Raw genomic sequence first — 20,628 nt, 5'->3', positions numbered from 1 at the left:
ATTATGAAGGTAAGAAATCATCCAAACAAAAGGCTACTAGGAAGTCTGAAAGACAAAAGTAGTAAAATCATTTATAACACAAGCAGGTAAAGGATGCACAAAATAATTAGATGTAAAATATATCAAAAGCAGTAATCATAAAGGGAGGAGAGTACAAATACAAGATTGGTAAAATGCATTTGAAATTAAGAGATCAACAACTCAGAACAGTCAAGAATGTAGAAAAGATCGATGATACTGAAAACTTGTTCTTTGAAAAGATAAACAAAATTGATAAACCTTTAACCAGACTCATCAAGAAAAAAAGGGAGAGGGCCCAAATCAATAAAGTCAGAAATGAAAAAGAAGTTGTAACCAACACCACTGAAATACAAAGGATTCTAAGAGGTTACTACAAACAACTATATGCCAATAAAATGCACAACCTAGAACAAATGGAAAATTCTTGGAAATGTACAGTCTCCCAAGACTGAACCAGGAAGGAATAGAAGATATGAGCAGATCAATTACCAGTAGTGAAATTGAATCAGTAGTTTAAAAACTCCCAACAAACAAAAGTCCAGAACAAAATGACTTCACAAATGAATTCTACCACACATTTAAGTAAGAGTTAACACCTATCCTTCTCAAAGTATTCCAAAAAATTGCAGAGGATGGGACACTTCTGAAATCATTCTATGAGGCCAGCATCACTCTCATACCAAAACCAAACAAAAATATCACCACACACACACACACACACAAAAAACAGGCCTGTATCACTGATTAACCTAGATGGAAAAATCCTCAACAAAATATTAGCAAACCAAACCCAACAATGCAATAAAAGGCTCATACACCATGGTCAAGTAAGATTTATCCCAAGGATGCAAGGAGTTTTCAATATCTGCAAATAAGGCAGCATGATACACCACATTAACAAGTTGAAGAATAAAAACCATATGATCATCTCAACAAATGCAGAAAAAGCTTTTGACAAAATTCAACATATTTATGATAAAAACTCTCTAGGAAGTGGGCATAGGGGGAACATACCTCAACATAATAAGGGCTTCATATGACAAACCCACAGCTAGCATCATATTCAACTGTGAATAGCTGAAAGCATTTCCTTTAAGGTCAGGAACAAGGCAAGGATGTCCACTCTAACCACTTTTATTCATCATAATATTAGAAGTCCTAGACACAGCAATCAGACAAGAAAAAGAAATAGAAGGAATCCGAATGGGAAAGGAAGATGTAAAACTATCAGTGTTTGCAGATGACATGATTCTGAACATAGAAAATTCTAAACTGCTACAGCTCATCAGTGAGTTCAGTAAAGCAGGATACAAAATTAATACACGGAAATCTGTTGCATTTCTATATACTAACAAAGAACTATAAGAAAGAGAAATTATAGAGACAATACCATTTACCATTGCATCAAGAATAGAATACCTTGGAATAAACCTACCTAAGAAGGTAAAAGACCTGTACTCGGAAAACTGTAAGACACTGATGAAAGAAATTAAAGATGACCCAAACAGGTGGATTGGAAGAAATGATGTTAAAATGACCATACTACCAAGGCAATATACAGATTGAATGCAATCTCCATCAAAATACCATTGGCATTTTTCGTAGAACTAGAGCAAATTATTTTAAAATTTGTATGGAAACACAAAAGACCCCAAATAGCCAAAACAATCTTGAGAAGTACAGAGCTGGAAGAATCATGCTCCCTGACTTCAGACTTTAATACAAAGCTACAGTAAAACAAACAAACAAAAAACCAAAATGGTACTGGCATGAAAACAGACGCATAGATCAGTGGAACAGAATAGAGAGCATGTAAATAGACCCACACACTTATGGTCAATTAAACTATGACAAAGGAGGCAAGAATATACAATGAAGAAAAGACGGTCTCTTCAATAAGTGGTGCTGGGATAACTGGACAGCTGCATATAAAAGAATGAACTTAGAACATTCTCTAACAACATATAAAAAAATAAACTCCAAATGGATTGAAGACCTAAGTGTAAGTCTGGAAAGCATAAAACTCCTAGAGGAAAACATAGGCAGAATACTCTTCAACGTAAATCATAGCAGTATTTTTTGGATCTGTCTCCTAAAGCAAAGAAATAAAAGCAAAAATAAATAAATGGGACCTAATTAAACTTAGAAGCTTTGGCATGGCAAAGGAAACCATCCACAAAACAAAAGGATAACCTACTGAATGAAAAAAATATTTGCAAATTATGTGACCAATAAGGGGTTAATATCCAAAATGTGTAAACAACTTATACAACTCAACCTCAAAAACAAACAACCTGATTAAAAAATGTCCAGAAGACCTGAATAGACAATTTTCTAAAGAATTTTCTAACAGACTCATTAAAAGATGCTCAACAACACTAATCATCAGGGAAATGCAAATCAACCACAGTAAGATACCACCTCACACCTGTTAGAATGACTCATCAAAAAAACAACAAATAGCAAGTATTGGCATGGATGTGGAAAAAAGGAACCCTTGTACACTGTTGGTAGGAATATAAATCGGTGCAGCTGCTGTGGAAAACAGTATGGAGGGTTCTCAAAAAACTAAAAATAGAACTACCCTATGACCCAGCATTTCTACTCCTGGGTATATATGCGAAAAGAACAAAAACACTAATTTGAAGAGATACATGCACCCCATTGTTCATAGCAGCATTATTTACAACAGCCATACGGAAGCAACTGTCAACAGCTGAATGGAGAAAGAAGATATGGTATATATACACAGTGGAATACTGCTCGGTCATAAAACAGAATGAAATTTTGCCATTTGCGACAACTTGGATGGACTTTGAGGGTATTATACTAAGTGAAATAAGTCAGAAAAAGAAAGACAAATATTGTATGGTATCACTTATATGTAGAATCTTAAAAATACAACCAACCAATGAATATAACAAAAAAGCAGCAGACTCAAAAAAGCACAAAGAATAAAGTAGTGGTTACCAGTGGGGAGGGGGAAGGAAGGGAGCAGCATAGGGGTGGGGGATTAGGAGATACAAAGCAGTATGTTTAAAATAAGCTGCAAGGACATATTGTACAACACAGGGACTATGGCCAATACTTTATAATAACTATAAATGCAGTATAACCTTTAAAAATTGTGAATAACTGTATTATACATCTGTAACATACAATTTTGTACATCAACTATAGTTCAATTAAAAATAAATAGAAATCAAATTCAGTGCCCCCTCAAAATTAATCAGTTGACACACTCGTAAAACTGTTCCAGAGTGCAGAGGAAGAAACTAAATAGATTAAATCGATGTGGAAGAAAGTAGTAAAATGGAGGATAGAGAATGGAAACGTGATACTAAAAATGAAGGGATTAATTGAAGGTTATGTAATAGTCTTTGTTGTCCTCCCTCATCCCCAAGTGACAGGCAACCAGACATTTACCAGCTGCCTTCTCCACCCTAGGAAGAACGGGGAACAAGGTGAATGGGTCAGGGTTCTCCATAGAAACTGAAAAACAAGAGAAAACAAAGAGAACTCATTGTCTGGTGTAGTTTTTGACGCCTGAGCGTAAAGCTCTCTACACTTTGGAATTTAGAATATGAGGGGATAGGGATCCTGTAATAATTGCCTCCTGCCTGTCTGCTCTCCCTAAAAAACTTCCTCATAGTTGACAAGCTCTGCTGAAAGCAGAAAGCTTCCAATCAGCCTTTCCTTTTGAAAATATAAACAGGCAATGAAAATCACCAGACATTTGATTAAATACCTGTAACCTGAGAGAAAAAGATCAAGATTTTTTAAAAAATCTGATTGAATAAGACTCAAAGAAAGGGGGAGGGTATAGCTCAGTGGTAGAGTGCATGCTTAGTATGCACAAAGGTCCTGGGTTCAATCCCTAGTACCGCCATTAAAAACAAACAAACAAACAAACCTAATTACCATCCCTCCCAAAAGAGACTCTAAGATAATTTAAGATATAGAGGAAAACTTAAGACAAAACTCTTAGGTTGCTCAGAGAAGTGTAAAATTTATTTGGTAACCGTGGAACAAATGTTATATTGTGATAAATGAGTGTAAGCAAAATACGAGTGCTGGAAAATTATAATTTATAAAATTAACAGAGGAGTTGAGAGGTAAATTTAGGAAAATCTAAAAATGTCAAATTTTAGAAATCATAGAGATAGAAAATATGAGAAAGAACTTTAAAGTCATAGAAAACTAATGCACAAGGTCTGATATCCAGTAAGTAGGAGTTCCAGAATCTTTCTGGTGCAGAGATACAAGAAGGAAAGAAATTTTAAAAAAATAAGTAAAACATGTCCAGTGATAAAGAGAAATAAAAAAGCTTTTAAGTTAAATCTCTTAGCAAGTGTGGATGAGAAGGAAAAAAACCTTAAATCTTTCTATGCCTTTTTTGAGCACTAAAGGTTGAAGAATATCATAAAAAGCTTTCAGGAAGAAAAAATAAGTGACCTACAATAAGACAACAAGAACTTGATTTCTCTCCTTCCCCAACCAAAACAAACATCAAACAAAATATGTGAAGCATTGGTTTTCAAGACACTAGACATCAATGAAGAATAGTGATTCCCTGAGAGATAGAAATCTCTCACGAGGTGAGCCTCGCAGTTTCCCCAGGTTCCTACAGTTGACACTTGAACAGCATGGTTCTGAACTGCAAAGGTCCACTTATATGCAGGTTTTTTTAGTAGACGATAGTACCGTACTGTACCACAGTCTGCAGTTGGTGGAATCCACAGATGCAGAACTGTGGATGCAGAGCTGCATGTACAGAGGGCTGACTGTAAGAGTTACACATGGATTTTTCTACTGCACAGAGGGTCAGTGCCCCTAAGCCCCAGGTTATTCAAGGATCAGCTGCACTTTGAGAAAATGTCCAGGCCATGGCACAGTGGGGTTACCCAAGTGGATCTCAGTGCACTTCCTGAACTGAGTAGATGCAGCTGAGAGTCTGGTGAAGCCAAGGAGCTAGCGTACTAAAGAGGAAGGAACAGCCCAAAGACAGAACTCCCAAGATCTGCCAAGATTTCTCTTCCCCCCATTCCTTGACCCACAATCCAAGTATTCAACAGATTATTGTCAGTACATTCATGTGTGAGGTAACTGCTGGAAAAAAACATCTCGAAGTATTCCAGAACAGTGGGTCAGAGCTGTGAATAGTGCCTGTTCTCATCAGTTAGACTGGAAAAATGCATAATTCACAGGGCATTGGATAGAGTCCTCAGGAGGGTTTTGTCTCAGTAGTGGGGAATAATCATTCAGCCCTAGTCTGAGCACTGCTCTGGACCCTCCGAACAATTTGTACAAACAAGACCTGAAAGGATCAAACAGTTTCCAAGTAACTTAAATGCATTCCAGAACAAAGCACAAAAATATTTATAGGAATACAAAAATATCTGGCTCCCAAGAAGGCAAGTTCACAATATCTGGCATCCAAAGGTTATCAGTTTACCAAGAAGCGGGAAAACATGACTGATAATAAGGTAATCACAACTGACCTAGAATTGACAGAAATGTTAGAATTAGAAGGCAAGGGCATTAAAAGTTTCTCTAAATGTATTCCATATGTTCACGAAGCTAGAAGAAAGATTGAACATGTTAAACAGAAACAGACAAAAAAAAAGAGACCCAAATTGAACTTGTAGGAGTGAAAACTGCAATATCTAAGATGAAAAATACACTAGATGGCATTAACCTGCCAAAGAAAAGATTAGTGAATTTGAATTGATAGTAGTAGAAACTATCCAAGATGAAGCACAGGAAGACTAAAGAATCCAAAAGAATGGAAAGAGCATCAGTGATTGACAAATCAGGCATAAGGACAGAATACATTTTAAAACAAACAAACAAAAATTCCTCCCATTAACCCTTTCTTAGAAAGCTATTGGAGGATGTGCTCCAGCAAACAAAGAAGTTAAAATAAGGAGACAAGTAAACAATGGAACCAGATCCATCATGTGAGAGCTCCAGGATGACACCAAAGAGAAGTGTCAAAATGATAGTTACACGTGCACAGCAAGCGTACATAACAGCAAGACCATAATGAAGCAAGAAGAAGAAAAAAAATTGATAGATTATCTAATACTTTTAGGCCAGTGGTTCTCAATTGGGATGATTTTGCTGCCCCATCTCCACCCTCTCTGCAAGTCATTTGGCAGTATTTGGACATACTTTTGGTTTGCCTGGACAGAGGGGTGTTGAGGCATCTAGTAAGTAGAAGCCAGGGATGTTGCTAAGCCTGCTACAGTGCACTGGGCAGCCCCTTGCAACAAAGACATAACTGACCCAAAATGACAGTAGTGTTGCTGTTTATAAACCCGCATATAAGCATACCAGCAAATTAAGTGGGGGAAGTTAGAAGAAAATTGTAGGATTTTTTTTAATATTACACAAGTGAAAAAAGTGAAGCTGTTGGTAGCTCTAGGAAAAACAATTTGTTTAAGAAAGCAAATAGGAATATGGTATGTACTTGGCCTGCAGTAAATTATATAGAAACAGATATAGATAAATATGTCTTTAATGTTATAAACAGTAACCACTGGTTTAACAAAAAAGTCATATATGATATTAGATAATGTTAAAGTGTGTTATGTGTATGTAGAGAAGAGGTGTGAGAGTGGGGACGAGCATAGAAGAACTACATCTTTGCCATAAGTCAATATTTAATTTCTAAATTGATAAATCAAGAAGTAGGGTTCGAGCTTACAAAATATGGAGATAATTACCAGAAAGAAAATGTTAAAAGAATTCAACGTGGTTGGCTCTGAGGATTGAGGCTAGTGGAGGCTTGTGAAAGGTTGGAGTAGGGGATTAAATGTTTTTTATTACAAGCCTTTAGTACTAGTATTTGATTTTTTTTAAACTATAGAAATGTGTTATTTTAATTAAACTTTGATTTTAAACAAAGATGAAAATTATATATCTGTATGTATGTAAATATATATATATGCCTATCATTGAAGATATTCAGAAGATGTACCAAGGTTTCTGAAAAGATAGTTTCCTTGAATGGGATAGCATTTTTTAATATGTATAGGTTCTCATACAATTGATAAAGTTTGATTTATTGTTCTAATCACTGAGTTTTCACCAAGATAGTAACTTCTCAGTATCAGAAAATAATTCTGATAGTCCTAATGATATTGACTCAGTTATTTGATTGTTTTTGCCCTTGTGTTATAGTTGCAGGATGTGAGTTTGAATCTGTGGAATGTCTACAGCAAGATGGATCCTATGTCTCTGGAGAGTTTGCTTTCAGAAGTAAGGAGCCACACTGTATTTAACTTGTAAATATTACAACCAGCTCAGTTATCTACTAATGTATTAAGGAACGCAGGATATATTTTAGTTGGTTTTAGCTGAAGAATTGAGCAGTCGCTTCCCTGATTGCTATCTTGAACTCCTTGGGAGTGGAAGAGGACCAGGAAAAGTGCTACTACCTCTTCCGCTCTGAGGAAACCTCACCTGAGGTGAGAACAAGGCTGCCTGCCTGGTCCAAGGTTTAGGTTTTCACCTAAAGACATTGTTTCTATTGGGCTGGACTTTAGAAAAATAGTACAGAGGGTGCCTTTTTGCACTTTCTCTGGTGTAAAAAGAGTTAAAAAATTGGTGTATGCTTTAAAGGAATCAAGGGTTAGACAGGTTGAAGTTTCTCTGTAAAGGAGTAGATAGTAATATTTTAGGCTTTGGGCCCTGTGCTCTGTTGGAACTACCTAACAATGCCATTATAGACAGTGCTTTACCGAAAGGATGTGTCTCTGTTTAAGCAAACTTTATTTTCAAAAATATATGGCCTGCCCACAGGCCATAGTTTGCTGACTCCTGGATTGAAAGATGAGGCATTAATTTTTCATCTTAACTTCGAAGAATAAATTCAGGGTGGGTGGAGCAGTTTGCAATGAGGAGCAACAAACAAAACTAAGGAGTAGGTACTTTGTTTTAGCAACTCAGTAGTGACTCTCAGTGGTCATGGACAGCTGTGTGGAAAGAGAACGGTATATACGGCCTGCCCACAGGCCTTAATTCCTTCTGGCCAATCTCTGCTGGCAACTCTTTGATGGCCAGAGAGCCAGTGCTTCTTGGTCCAATCCCATAGAGAGGAAATGCAGACTACTCTGAGATTTGATTTAGAAAGATGTTCAAAATGTTTGGTGAAAAAAACAGAAAGCAGAATCTATTTCCATCTTTGTAAAATAATTTGTGTTTCTGTGTCTTAGAAACTTCAGATGGTAGTCTTTACTGGTTGTTTTCATTATTTTACTTATTTTCATTTTCTTACTTTTATTACATCATGTAATTCATAAAAATACTTTTTAATATTGAAGTTAAGTTCCTTTTCCCCCTCTGAGTCACCTGAGAGCAGATACTGCTGGATGGCAGCATAGGGCCAAGAGGTCTGTCTAAAGTTCAGGGTTCTTCCCTTGTGGCCAAGGGCCAAGACACAGTGGCATGTTTCTGGGGGTTGCAGTTTTTGCTGCTTACCTGACCTTGAAGTCTGTCTGGGCCTGTCTTCTGGATTTGGCCTTGAGGAGTCTGAGAAGATAGACTTTCCCTTCTTCATCATCAGATTCAACTAAGCAGTTCCACCTCATCACAGAGTATCCATTTCCACAGATGCACTGGTTTTGCTGGGTAACAGTTGGAGAATGGTATGTGTAGTGCAAAGTGCACAGGCGTTGGGTATCTCTTACCTAGATGTATATTCACTCTCGCTCTTGTTAGTATTGCCTCCTCAGATCACTTTACTCTTCATTGTCTCAGTCACCTCATCTATAAAGTGGACATAGACAGGTACACAAGGATATTAGGAAGATTTAAGTATATAGATGAACATTTCCTATATAGTGATAGTTATTTTCTGAGCGATAATTCATTTTGTCTTCCATTTTAGTCATAGCATAGAGCTGAAAGCAACGTTTAATGATTCATTCCACCTTATTCGATAATTAGTACTGACATATCCACTTCCGTTGGAGAAGTTTTTTGGGAGCAAAGTGCCTGTCTTCTTCTGTGTATCCCCCAAAGCACACAGTGTTTTTCACCTAGAACAGGGCCAGAGAATGGCTGCTGCTCAACTGTATAACTCTGCTTCTTGTCAGAGACCCAAGCCAAAATGGATGTCACCATGTAGGCCATTAAAATGGAAACACACTTCTGAGTTTGTTTCTAAATAGAATTGAAAAACAAAGTGTATTCTGTACCAATAGCTATGTTGATTCTTTTTTTTTTTTTTTTTTGAGGCTTACAAAATGAAGCATTCTGGTATTACCCCGAAAAGATTGGACAGAGCCAAGCAGGCAAGGCACAGACCCACACTGGGGTGCACAGTCTCAGATGCAGCTTCCCTGAGGCCAGTGATGTACATTATGGGTGTCTGCTAGAGAGAGCAGACAAATGGCAGGAAGTCAAGGGGGTGGCTCAGATGTTCTTAGCCACCACCGGCTAGCCGACAGTAGAGGCAGAGAAGTTGACAAGTACTGCAGATCTATAGTATGCAAGGCCTGGTAGTGAGCACTTTCTATTTATCTAGGTTATTTCATTTAATTCCTGTAATATCTCTGTAAGGTAAGTGATAATCCTCCTGTTACTCACATAAGGCATTTGAAGCTCAGGTTAATTTCCTTGCTAAGACCACACAACCAGTAAGAGGCAGAGCAAAGTTTCCAACACAAGTCTTTCTGAATCTAATCATGCTTCCACTGCTAAAATTTGATGGCAGCTGGAAATAGGGAGTGGATCTGAGAACAAAAGACTTGGACAGACATTGAAGATCTGCGGTTAGTCTTTTAAATGACATATTTATGTGGTCTGGTATTTTGAGATGCAGTTTCATAATTCTGGTGTTCAAAGTACTTCCTTAAATGATCAAACACAGTATCTTTTTTCACTTTCTTTCTAGGATTTGGTGGCTTTTGAACATCAGTGGACTAGCTTCTTTGCTAATTTTGACACAGAAATTCCGTTCCTGCTAGAACTATCTGAATCTCAGGCGGGTGAGGTATGTAAGGGAAGGGTCAAAAAGGGAAGGAAAAAAACTGGTTAACTTATTTATTGTTTTTATTTTTGTTAAATTTTTTTTTCAGAATACAACACTACTAACCCTAATTTGGTTATTATTTCCTTAAGCTTTGTTGCATGCTGTAAAGAAGTTTTTAACTCCCATGCTAACCCCTGTATGAGAAGTTGGTTTTTTTCTGTGCCAGCTTCTCTACAAGAAGGATACTCATTTTTCAGAAGTGGTACCTCTGTCAACCAGGAATCCTGTTGAACACCAGTTAATAAGCCTAGGAGTAATTCTCCACATGTGAATAGCACAGCCTCTAGGTAAAGCCAAGCTTTCTTTCTGGGCAAACAATAGTGAAGTTACTAGTTCGGGCTAAGACCCACTCCATGAGTAAACTGAGGTGTGTGAATCAAGAACCATGGCAACAGGAAGGATCAAAAGAGAGATCTTGATCTTGCCCTTGAGCCTGCTTTGGGTTTGCACTGCCAGTCCTCAGTTCTTCTGTGTTGCGCAGTGACTCAGGACAAGCCTTACCCCTGATCTTTGAAACTGGAGTTGATCTTTGTTGTCATGCAGTTTACTTTTACATTATGTTATATATCCCACAGTATATTGCTATTATTTTTATTTAAAGAGTCAATTATCTTTTTATCTTTTAAAAATCTTTAAAAATTTTTTTAAAGATTTAAATAATTTAAAAATAGGATGTAGTGACATACCCATAGAGTTCCTTGGATTCTTCCTCACCACTGATTTTAAATTAGTCTACATTGATATTAGAATTAACATGTATTCTAATTTGTAGAATTAACATAATTCTAATTATTGGAAATGTTGGGGAAATTTTCTAATATCAGGAAAAAAATTCCTGTATTGTTAGTAATTTGGACCATAGATGGTGGTTGGTCCAGTTTCCTTTTAGTAGTTAAAAACTAAAATCTGACAAGAATTTCTTTTTTTTAACCTTCCTTTTCTTTTTTTCTTTTGTAGCATTTTATCTTTTTTCTTTGCTGGTATTTGTTTGCTGTCTATCCCCAAAATTTATGTTTTTATCCATCACATATGTCCTTCCATGTTCTTAAAACAATTTATCAACATACGTGTCTCTCTCTCTCACACACACACACAGACAGTATACATACATATATGAGGGGTTTGTGATTGTTTTATAAAATTGTGATCTTAATATATATAACGTTGGCTTCTTTTGTAGCCATTCAGAAGTTACTTCAGTCATGGAATGATCTCCAGTCATATAACTGAAAATAGGTAAGATTCTTGGCAAAGATAGTTGAATGGTAATAGAGAAAATGGTGTTGACAAGGGGGTGGATATGGGAGAGCATCTAAGTCCAGAAGCTGGAGTCAGGAAAATACGGGTTGACTTTAGTCATGACAGAGTAAGAAATCCATACTCTTTAAAATTATCTGTTTCACTGCTTTTATATTTTTGTGTTAAAACCAGTTTTATATTAAATTAGCTTTTAAAACATTGTAGCTTGCTGAAATCTAAAGAAAGGATTTTTTTATTCCATCCATGGCCCAGCAAAGTGAGAGGAAGCAGAATGACCAAGGGCTGGGCAGGGATCAGCAGTGACTTGTGGGGAATAAAAGGGCTTGGGCATAAAGGTCCAGCCCCAGGGAGGCATGGGAGCAATGAGAGTTGCTGCATTTGTTTTCTTAGAGTGTTTCATTCAGCACCTCTTTTGCCATGATAATCAGGAGGGCTCAGCAGGGGTGGTTCCTTGGATGGATAAATGAGAGTAGATCTTTCCTTTTCTTTTCTTCCCCAATTCCAGTCCAATCTGATAGTGAGACAGACTACCCTGGCTGGGACTCAAAAGTCATCTTTTTCTGCTCAGTGTCGCTTAACTTGAATTAAGCATCAGAATTAAAATTAGAGTCATGTTTACTTTTAAGAGTCCCTGTTTGCCTAAAACTTGATGAAGTATTTTTAAGAATAATGAAAAGAAATGCAAAGGATTTTCCACACAATATACACTAAGGGTAATTTAGGGGAAAAGAATGAGATAAAGAAAACTATCTTAGCTGCTATGACAAAAATAACATAGATTGTGAAGCTTATAACAGCAGTTTGGAGGCCTCACAGTTCTGAAGGCTAGGAAGTCCAAAATCATGACACTGGCAGATTTGGTGTCTGGTAAGGACCCTCTTCCTCTTAGATAGCTGTCATTTCACTGAAACCTCACGTGGCAGGTAGGGCGAAGGATGTCTCTGGAATCTCTTTTATGAGAGCCTCTTTTATAATCCCACTCATAATGGCTCCATCCTTATGACCTAATCACCTCCCGAAGGCTCTGCCTCCTAATACTATCACTTTGGGGGTTAGAATTTTAACATATGAATTTGGGAAAGACACAGCGTTCAATCCATAGCAGAAACTGTCTTTTAAAAATATCCTTTAGTCATTGAATGTTCATTGAGAACATACGACATACCAAGCAAGAGATACATGGTTAAAACATAAACCAGACATGGTGTCTGCCCTTATGAAGTGTGTTGTGTGGTGGAGCAATAAGACATTAATCAAGCAACCTCACAAAGAAATACATAATTGCAAACTCTGGCTCCTTGAATGAGAAAAGAACATGATACCATGAAGACTACACTGGAGAATGTGACCTCTTGGGGAAGATGTGAATGATCAGTAAAGATAATTAAAGGAGAATAGCAGTGGTCTTGAGATGAGAATGTGAGGAACATAAAAGAAGATGAGTTTGGCTGGAGTATGGGAGTTGAGAGAGAGTGGCCTTCAGTGGAGCTAAAGAATTTGGTCAGGCCAGACCATGTAAGTCCTTGTTGGCCTTGTGAAAGAATTCGGCCCTTCACCTGGAAATAAATAAATGTTTAAAAGATTGTCCTTTCTGCAGTGTGGAGAACAGATTATAGGAGAGTAGAGTGGAAGCAGAGAAACTGTGAGGAAGTATTGCAGTTGTCCAGGGAAGAAATGATGCCAGTACGGACTAGGCTTGTGACCATGTGGATGGAGGGAACGGGACAAACAGGAGTGAATTTGGATAATTAATTGAGTTTAGAGGGTGAGGAAGCAGGAAAAGTCAAGGAGGCCTCTTGGGCCTGGCTCAGTCCCTTGATGGATGATGATGCGTTTTATTTACTGCAAGATCGGAAAGGGGAACAGGTTTAGGGAGCAAATCATGAGAGAGGAGGGGAGAAAACAGACAGCTGTTTTACCAGATGGTAAAACCCTATGAATACAGAGGAGAACAGTGCACTGAAAGCAACAGCTCTTGCAAGGGGAGAGTGTCAGGTGTTTCTGAGAGACCAAGGAAGGGCGGGCTGAAGACTTTGCACTGGACTTGCTATATGCTACATGAAAGGCGTTGGTGACTTTTGCAAGAGCAGTTTAAGTGAAATGACTGTTGGGGGTTGTTGATTAAAGTGGACTGAGAAATGAGCAGAAAGTAAAAACAAAAATAAAAAGACAAGTCCAGCTAAGAGAAGAGAGGGAAGAGGAGGATAGGGGCAGGGACAGGTAGATGTGGTGAGAATATTTGCAACCCTACCCTCCTTCCCTCCTAAAAGCTACTCAGGAGTGGTTAACAGTTCTTTTGTCTGTCTACAGTGTGAGTATCACAATTGCTATCATTCCTGAAAATGTATATTCCTATCAAAACGCTATTATATAAAACTGGGATTTTGCTCCATCTGTGCATCATGGACAGCAAACTTACAGAGCTTTCTCCTTAAGAGGTAGGATAAGCTGGAAGTATAACCATGGCTTAGGTTTAGTTTTTGTCCCTAAATAACTGATTCCCTATGGGTCAGTAGGAGGAGTCAGAGACATTTGGCATGTGTTCTCAACCCGCAGGGAGCATTAGGTGGACTGTACTGACCGCCTTGCTGAGACTGCAGGATGCCACTCAGGGAAGCCTCAGAACTCACTCATTTGGAAGTTGCCCTGGCCAGGAATCTCTTTTGTAATCACATGTTTTTGATTTGCCACTCTAGCCCTAATAGGCAGCCATTCGTTCTCTTTGGTAATCATTCCACACAAGAAAACCTGAATGCTGGCAACTTTAACTTCCCTTCTGAAGGGCACCTGGTACGCAGCACTGGTCCCAGTGGGAGCTTTGCCAAACACATGGTGAGTGGCTTGACTGTTGCCTAATTGGTTTTATTATCAAATAGGGAAGAGAGGAGCTGGATAAATGGAACCTTTCTAATTAGTGTATTGATTTAACCTTGAATTTGAAGTTGTTTTGGAGTGAAAAGTGATTAAAAACTATGCATTTTTCATGGGGAGAGTTTTGCTCAATGGTAGAGCATATACGTAGCATGCATGAGGTTCTGGGTTTAGTCCCCAGTACCTCCATTAAAAAGATAAATAAATAAACCTAATTACCTCCCCTGCCCCACAGACAAAAAAAAATTTAAAAAATTTAACTATTTTTATATAAGTACTAAGTGTGATTTGAAAGCATCATATTTAATTTTTAAATATTTGAAAGGAAAAGGTTAAAAAAAAAATACTTTCACAAACCAAAGTCTTGTTATCCAAGTAGTATCATCAGTAGAATAGGAATTTTAAATTAACTTGAAAATAGACAGTTATTCAAAGCCTGAGTTTGTTGTGTCTTAACCGTTACATTTCAAGTGCCAAAAGAGAACTGTCACCTAAAAATGTATATCCAGTGAAAATCTTCAGGAATGAAGGAGTAATCAAGATATGCTCAGATGAAGGAAAACTAAGAGAATTTGTTGCCAGCAGACCTATCCTAAAGGAGTGACTAGAGGAAGTTCGGTCAAAACAAAGAGGAAATGATTTAAAAAGAAGGAATCATGGAACAATAAGAAGGACAGGACAAAAGAGCACAATGATAAAACCAGTACAGCATTTTTTATATACTTTAAAATAGCGAATTTTATCTCAAAAGTTTTTCAAAAAAAGAAACCAACCCCAATACACACTCACATTATGGATGACATAACCAGCTTCCGTTCTTAAGTCTGTGCAACTCTAAAGCCAAAGGGCTTTCACTCGTTAATTCAGTGATCCTTATTGAGTGTCTGCTATGTGCTAGGTGCACTGTGCTAGGTGCAGGGAGTATATAGTCGTGGTCTCTGCCTTTAAGGATCTCTTGGGCTAGTAGAAGAGTCAGTGAGGATGGTGCTGTGAAATGTTTGGAGCAATAATTTAGCCATCCCTTACACACCTTGGAATGGCTAAAATCTAAAACACTGACAACACCAAATGCTGAAGAGAATGTGGAGCAACAGAAACTTGTTTATTACTGGTAAGAATGTAAAATGGTACAGACACTTTGGAAGATAGTTTGATTCACAAAACTAAACATACTTTTAGCACCAATTATGCTCCTTGGTATTTACCCAAATGAGTTGAAAACTTACGTTCACGCAAAAACCTACGCAAGGAATTTTTTTTTATAGCAGCATTTTTCATAATTGTCAAAACTTAGAAACAGCCAAGGTGTCCTTCAATAGGTGAATGGATAAATAAACTGGTACATCCATACAATGGAATATGTTTCACTGATAAAAAGAACTATCAAACCACAAAACAACATAGAGGAACCTGAAATGCACATTGCTAAGTGAAGGAAGCCAGATTGCCAAGGCTAATTCCCAGTATATGACATTCTGCAAAAGGCAAAACTACAGAGACTAAGTCAGTTGTTGCCTGGAGTTTGAGAGGGAACAAGAATACATGAAGCACAGGGGATTTTTAGGACCGTGAAACTATACTATATGATATAGTCATGATGGACACATGTCATTCCCATGCAGTGTACAATATAAACAGTGAACTGTAATGTAAACTATGGACTTTAATAATAATGTATCAGTATTAGTTAATCAATTGTAACAAATATAATATGACATTAATAGGTGAAATTGTAGTGGCAGGGAAGGAGAGGAGCTAGGCAGGAACTCTGTACTTATGGTTCAGTTTCTGTAAACCTCAAACTGCACTTAAAAAAAGTCTATTTAATAAAACAGAAATTTAGCAGGTTCTTTACACAACTTTCTGTGATAATTGGAGATCTTTATTTTACAAACACGGAAACCTAATGAAGTCAAGGAACTTACCTGAGACCTGGTCCTCAGGTGGTGAGGGTTCTAGTTCTGAACTTCATTCATAGTTACGATCTTCATTCAGCTCTGTTTCAAGGTGAGATACTTATCCTTTCCATTTCTGTGCCATTTGTGAATAATTTACAAATTAATATATGTCATGTAAAGCATGCAAATCCAGATTATCTGAGCAGTTTTACATATGCAAATTCTACTATACCAGTTTCCTTTATCATGTAAATATCAATCAATTTAATGTTAATATATGCTTATGTAAATTTGTGACATCATCTAAGGAAGCAGGTTTGAAACACATGGCACCTTAAAAACTTTAAGGAAAATTTGGAAATCTAAGGAACATGTTTTAATTGAGGAAATAAGCCTATTAACCAACAGTTAGAAGAAATATGCACATGAATTTTCATTTAGGCTCATAGCACTGTTGATCATATTCACTATGATGAGTTTTAGCTTAGTCAGAATTAAATCTTTATTTCAAATGTAGAACTTAGATTCACAGTGTTCACAATAGTACAGAAAAATGCCATATATTCTCTTGTGACTTCCTAAAACAATGGAGTAAAATAGAATGAGTATTTGTGTCATATGGAGCTTTTTTTTTGTACTGTACTAATTTCCTTTCCTTTAGTTCTTGTGTTAGCATTTTTGCATTTTATATCTGCTATCCTAGGAATCCTGACGAGATGTCGGATTTTCAAAAGAGAAAAGGACATCCACTTCTATCTCTATATAAATGAACAACTAAACAGGGAAGAAAAATAAGAATTTAAAAATTTAGAGAAGTTATTTTCTCTTCTGGAAGGCCTGTGTAGAGAGATGAAATACAGATGAAGATGGGGAGCTGGGTAGCACCCTTCTTTCCTGAATTTGTAGTTGCCCCCTCCCCCCACCATATCTGCACATGTCAGCAAATGTCCTCACTATGAACATTCTGGACTAAATATTAATGACAGTCAAACCCCAAGCACATTTCCTCTTTTCCTTCTAGGTTGTTAACTCATTAGCATCCTGGGCTGACGCAACAGCAACCCCACAATACAGCCAATAAAAACACAAGATACCATTGGAAAAACAGCAGTTAAAGGAGATCTTTCCCTCTATGTCTTTAAAAAATAATAAATCAGCTGTTAATGAAATAAAATTGATTTCCATTGCCTATATTTTGTTTCTCTTACAGTACACACTGAAGTCCCTGCTCCTTTTTAACTTTTTTTTTTTCCCTGACATCCAGGTAGTACAGTGTGTTTCACCAAAAGGGCCCCTTGCTTGTTCAAGAACATACTTTTTTGGAGCTACTCATGTTCCTTACTTGGGTAAGTCCTTGTAAGTTGTCATCTCATCAACTTACCTAAACGAATTTTTTCTCCCGGGAGCTAGAAATGGACTCGCAATTTACTACTTTCCTCAGAAACTCATTTTGTAGCCTCTAACTCCCTCTCTGATTCCAGATGGTGAGTTGATATACCTAATACATTTCTCACAAAGTGTATTTCAGGAGGAATAATTATCAGCTATATATATATTAAGTGTAATTATGTGTAAGACTGTGTGCTTGTTATCAGAGGGAAGGCAAAGATGAGTCAGTCCTAGTTGGAGACAGCAGGAGGAGGTATGGGCTGCAGCAGGAGTTTTAATGACTCAGCCAGGTACCCACTGTTCTTGTGAGGAAGGTGAGGAAAGGGCCATGGTAGAACCCATGAGCTGGGAACATTGACAGGAGCAAGTGCTCTGTGCTGAGGAGGCAGCCATAAAACTAGGCTGACTGAGGCTGCCCTCCTTGCTGGGGTAACCAGAAGCTGCAAACATCCAAAGAGACACAGAGAAGAACCTCTATAATGAATGAGGATCCCAGCACTGTTGCACAGAGGAGAGTATGCCAGGACTCAGGTTTTTTCCTGAGTGTTGTTATATTAGCTGGGGAACTCTGAAAGCAGCATTACTTGAGTTAGATAATTAAGGAGATGAAAAAAGAGGCAGATCTGAGTCTGCTTACTTATACCTCCTAATTGAAAAAATTAAAAAGAGGCAAAAACATTCCAGAGCCTAAGATTCTGCATGTCTTCTCTGGTATTTAGTGGTGATGCTGAGTGGGTTGTCAAAGTCAGTGTCAGGGCACATGCACCCCAGTGTACACAGCAGCACTATTTACAATAGTCAAGACATGAAAACAACCTAAATGTCCATCGACAGATGACTGGATAAAGGAAATGTGGTATATATACACAATGGAATATTACTCAGCCATAAAAAAGAATGAAATACTGCCCTTTGCAGCAACATGGATAGACCTAGAGATTATCATATTAAGTGAAGTGTGTCAGACAGAAAAAGACAAATATCATATGATGTCATTTATATGTAGAATCTAAAAAAAAAAGATAACAAATTTTATTTACAAACTAGAAATGGACTCACATACATAGAAAACAAGCTGTGGTTACCAGGGGAGAAAGAGGTGGGGAGGGATAGATTGAGAGTTTGGGATTAACAGATACACATTACTGTATATAAAATAAACAACAAGGACCAACTGTATAGCAGTGTTCAATTTCTTGTAATGAGCCATAATGGAAAAGAAACTGAAAATACACACACACACACACACACACACACACACACACACACACACACACACATAATTGAATCACTTGGCTGTACACCTGAAACTAACATTGTAACACTTTGTTACACTTCAATAAAAAATAAGAATTAAAAAAAAATTTTTTAAGTCAGTGTCAGAGGCGAAGGTCCATGAGGATACTGGGAAAAGCTAGGTTTCACTGTTGTTTGTGTTTATACTATGTTTAACTCAAAAGAAAAAAAAAGTAGCTCCTGACATCTCCTTCAAATTAAGAAATTCTAGTCTCTTTGTGAAGTGTTTGCATCTCCTCTAATCTTGTCACATTCTTAATACATGGTCCTCTTTCACAGGGGATGACAACAAGCTGCCCAAGAAAACTGAACAAATGTAAGTCTTCATTTCTGTTACATGTTTTTCTTTCTCAAAGTTGAGTTACTCAGAAGTTGTGGCTGTCCCAGCCACCTCCTTTTGAGATCAGTATTGGGTAGGACATCTGGTTTAAGTGGCAAGCAGAGCTGTGTCGTCTCCCAGGAGGTTCCAGCTCCTACCTCTCATCTTGAAGTGCAGGCTGGTGACTCTGCCAGGTTTGCTATCTGCTCCCCTCTCCAGAACTCAGAGATTTCCTACCTGCACACCCATGCATTTAAATGGCATAACTCTTCTTAATATATCTTCTACATAGTACATTTTTTATTAGAGGCTTTCCAAAAAAATAAAACATTCTGAAACCCATTGGGAGAATCTGTGTGGAACCACATCTGGTCTGAGGAGTGTTTCCTCTGAATTTGATACTCAGGCTTATGGAACAGAGCTAGGATCTCAACTCAGGCTGTGCAGCTTTAGAAAAGACCTAGTGTTGACTTCTCTCCCCTGCATATAGCAGGAAACCAAAGACAGGAAATAAACTCATTAATGCTTATAGTAGTCTCCTTGGGCTGCCATAACAAAATACCACAGACTGGGTGGCTTAAACAACAGAAATTTATTTTCTCATAATTCTGGAGGCTAGAAGTCCAAGACCTAGGTACCAGCAGGGTTTGTTTCTGGTGAGGCCTCTCTTCTTGAGTTGTAGACTACCACCTTCTCAGTGTGTCCTCACCTGGTCTTTCCTTTGTTTCTCACATGGAGAGAGAGCTCTCTGGTGTCTCTTCTTAAAGGACACCAATCCTGTTGGATTAGGGCCCCGCCCTTATGACCTCATTTAACTTTAATTACTTCTTTAAAGGCCTGGTCCTGTCGCCACATGCAGTCATATTGGGGATCAGGGCTTCAACATGAGTTTTGGGAGGACATAATCAGTCCATAGTAATGCTGGAATTTCTGAATACCATAAAGGAATTTTCTTTCAGAAGTAATGAACATAGTAGAGTTCTATTATTAACCTAATTAATTATCCCAGCACAAACTAGTGTGGGCTCTGCTTCCCAGAGGCTAGCAGAGACAGGCTACAGAGAATCCACTGCCCTGGATCCTCATTCTGGACCCTTAGCCATCCTGCCTAAACCAAATCCATTGGTGCCCTGCTTCAGGGGGTGGTGTTGAGAGGTAGTTGGGCCCACATTAGGTGCCTTGGTGAATCACAGGGCTGGTGGAACTTGGGCCTTATGGAGTCCTCATGGAAGCGGCAGCAGCACCATCCAGGCATAGAGCAGTCCCGTTCCTAGTTATGGGCCTCAGGCCTCCCACCCAGGCCATTTTATGAGTCAGAAGCCAAGTAGCTCTGTATTGAGCTCTTGCCTGGGGGTCTGTAGGAGGAGGTCAGTGTTGGTACTGAGTGATGTTTGAGTCAAGCTGGCTGAGGGAGGGAGGAAGGGTATGTTGTATGTATTTGGTGTTGGCCTCTATAAAGTTTTGGCCATTAGTGATGAAGTGCGAAGGATTCTCATCATACGTGGAAGTGGCCAAGCTCATTGGCAGTGTCCGTG

General features: G+C 38.0%; 1 protein-coding gene across 2 annotated transcripts in view; it reads left to right on the top strand.

Moving 5' to 3' along the window:
- Positions 1 to 20,628, top strand: part of DNAAF9 (dynein axonemal assembly factor 9) — a 107,741-nt gene that overhangs the window by 27,653 nt on the left and 59,460 nt on the right. For both annotated transcript variants that reach the window (XM_031434139.2, XM_031434137.2), the window contains exons 7-12: positions 7,207 to 7,284; positions 9,923 to 10,021; positions 11,241 to 11,296; positions 14,017 to 14,152; positions 17,354 to 17,435; positions 19,054 to 19,090. In XM_031434139.2, the coding sequence (XP_031289999.1) occupies positions 7,207 to 7,284; positions 9,923 to 10,021; positions 11,241 to 11,296; positions 14,017 to 14,152; positions 17,354 to 17,435; positions 19,054 to 19,090 (488 nt within the window). The remainder of the gene's footprint in view (positions 1 to 7,206; positions 7,285 to 9,922; positions 10,022 to 11,240; positions 11,297 to 14,016; positions 14,153 to 17,353; positions 17,436 to 19,053; positions 19,091 to 20,628) is intronic.

This window comes from Camelus dromedarius, chromosome 18 (assembly GCF_036321535.1).
Source record: "Camelus dromedarius isolate mCamDro1 chromosome 18, mCamDro1.pat, whole genome shotgun sequence".
NCBI classification, from domain to species: domain Eukaryota; kingdom Metazoa; phylum Chordata; class Mammalia; order Artiodactyla; family Camelidae; genus Camelus; species Camelus dromedarius.
Note: the sequence above shows the minus strand (reverse complement) of the source record. Positions and strands in the feature narration are given on the sequence as shown.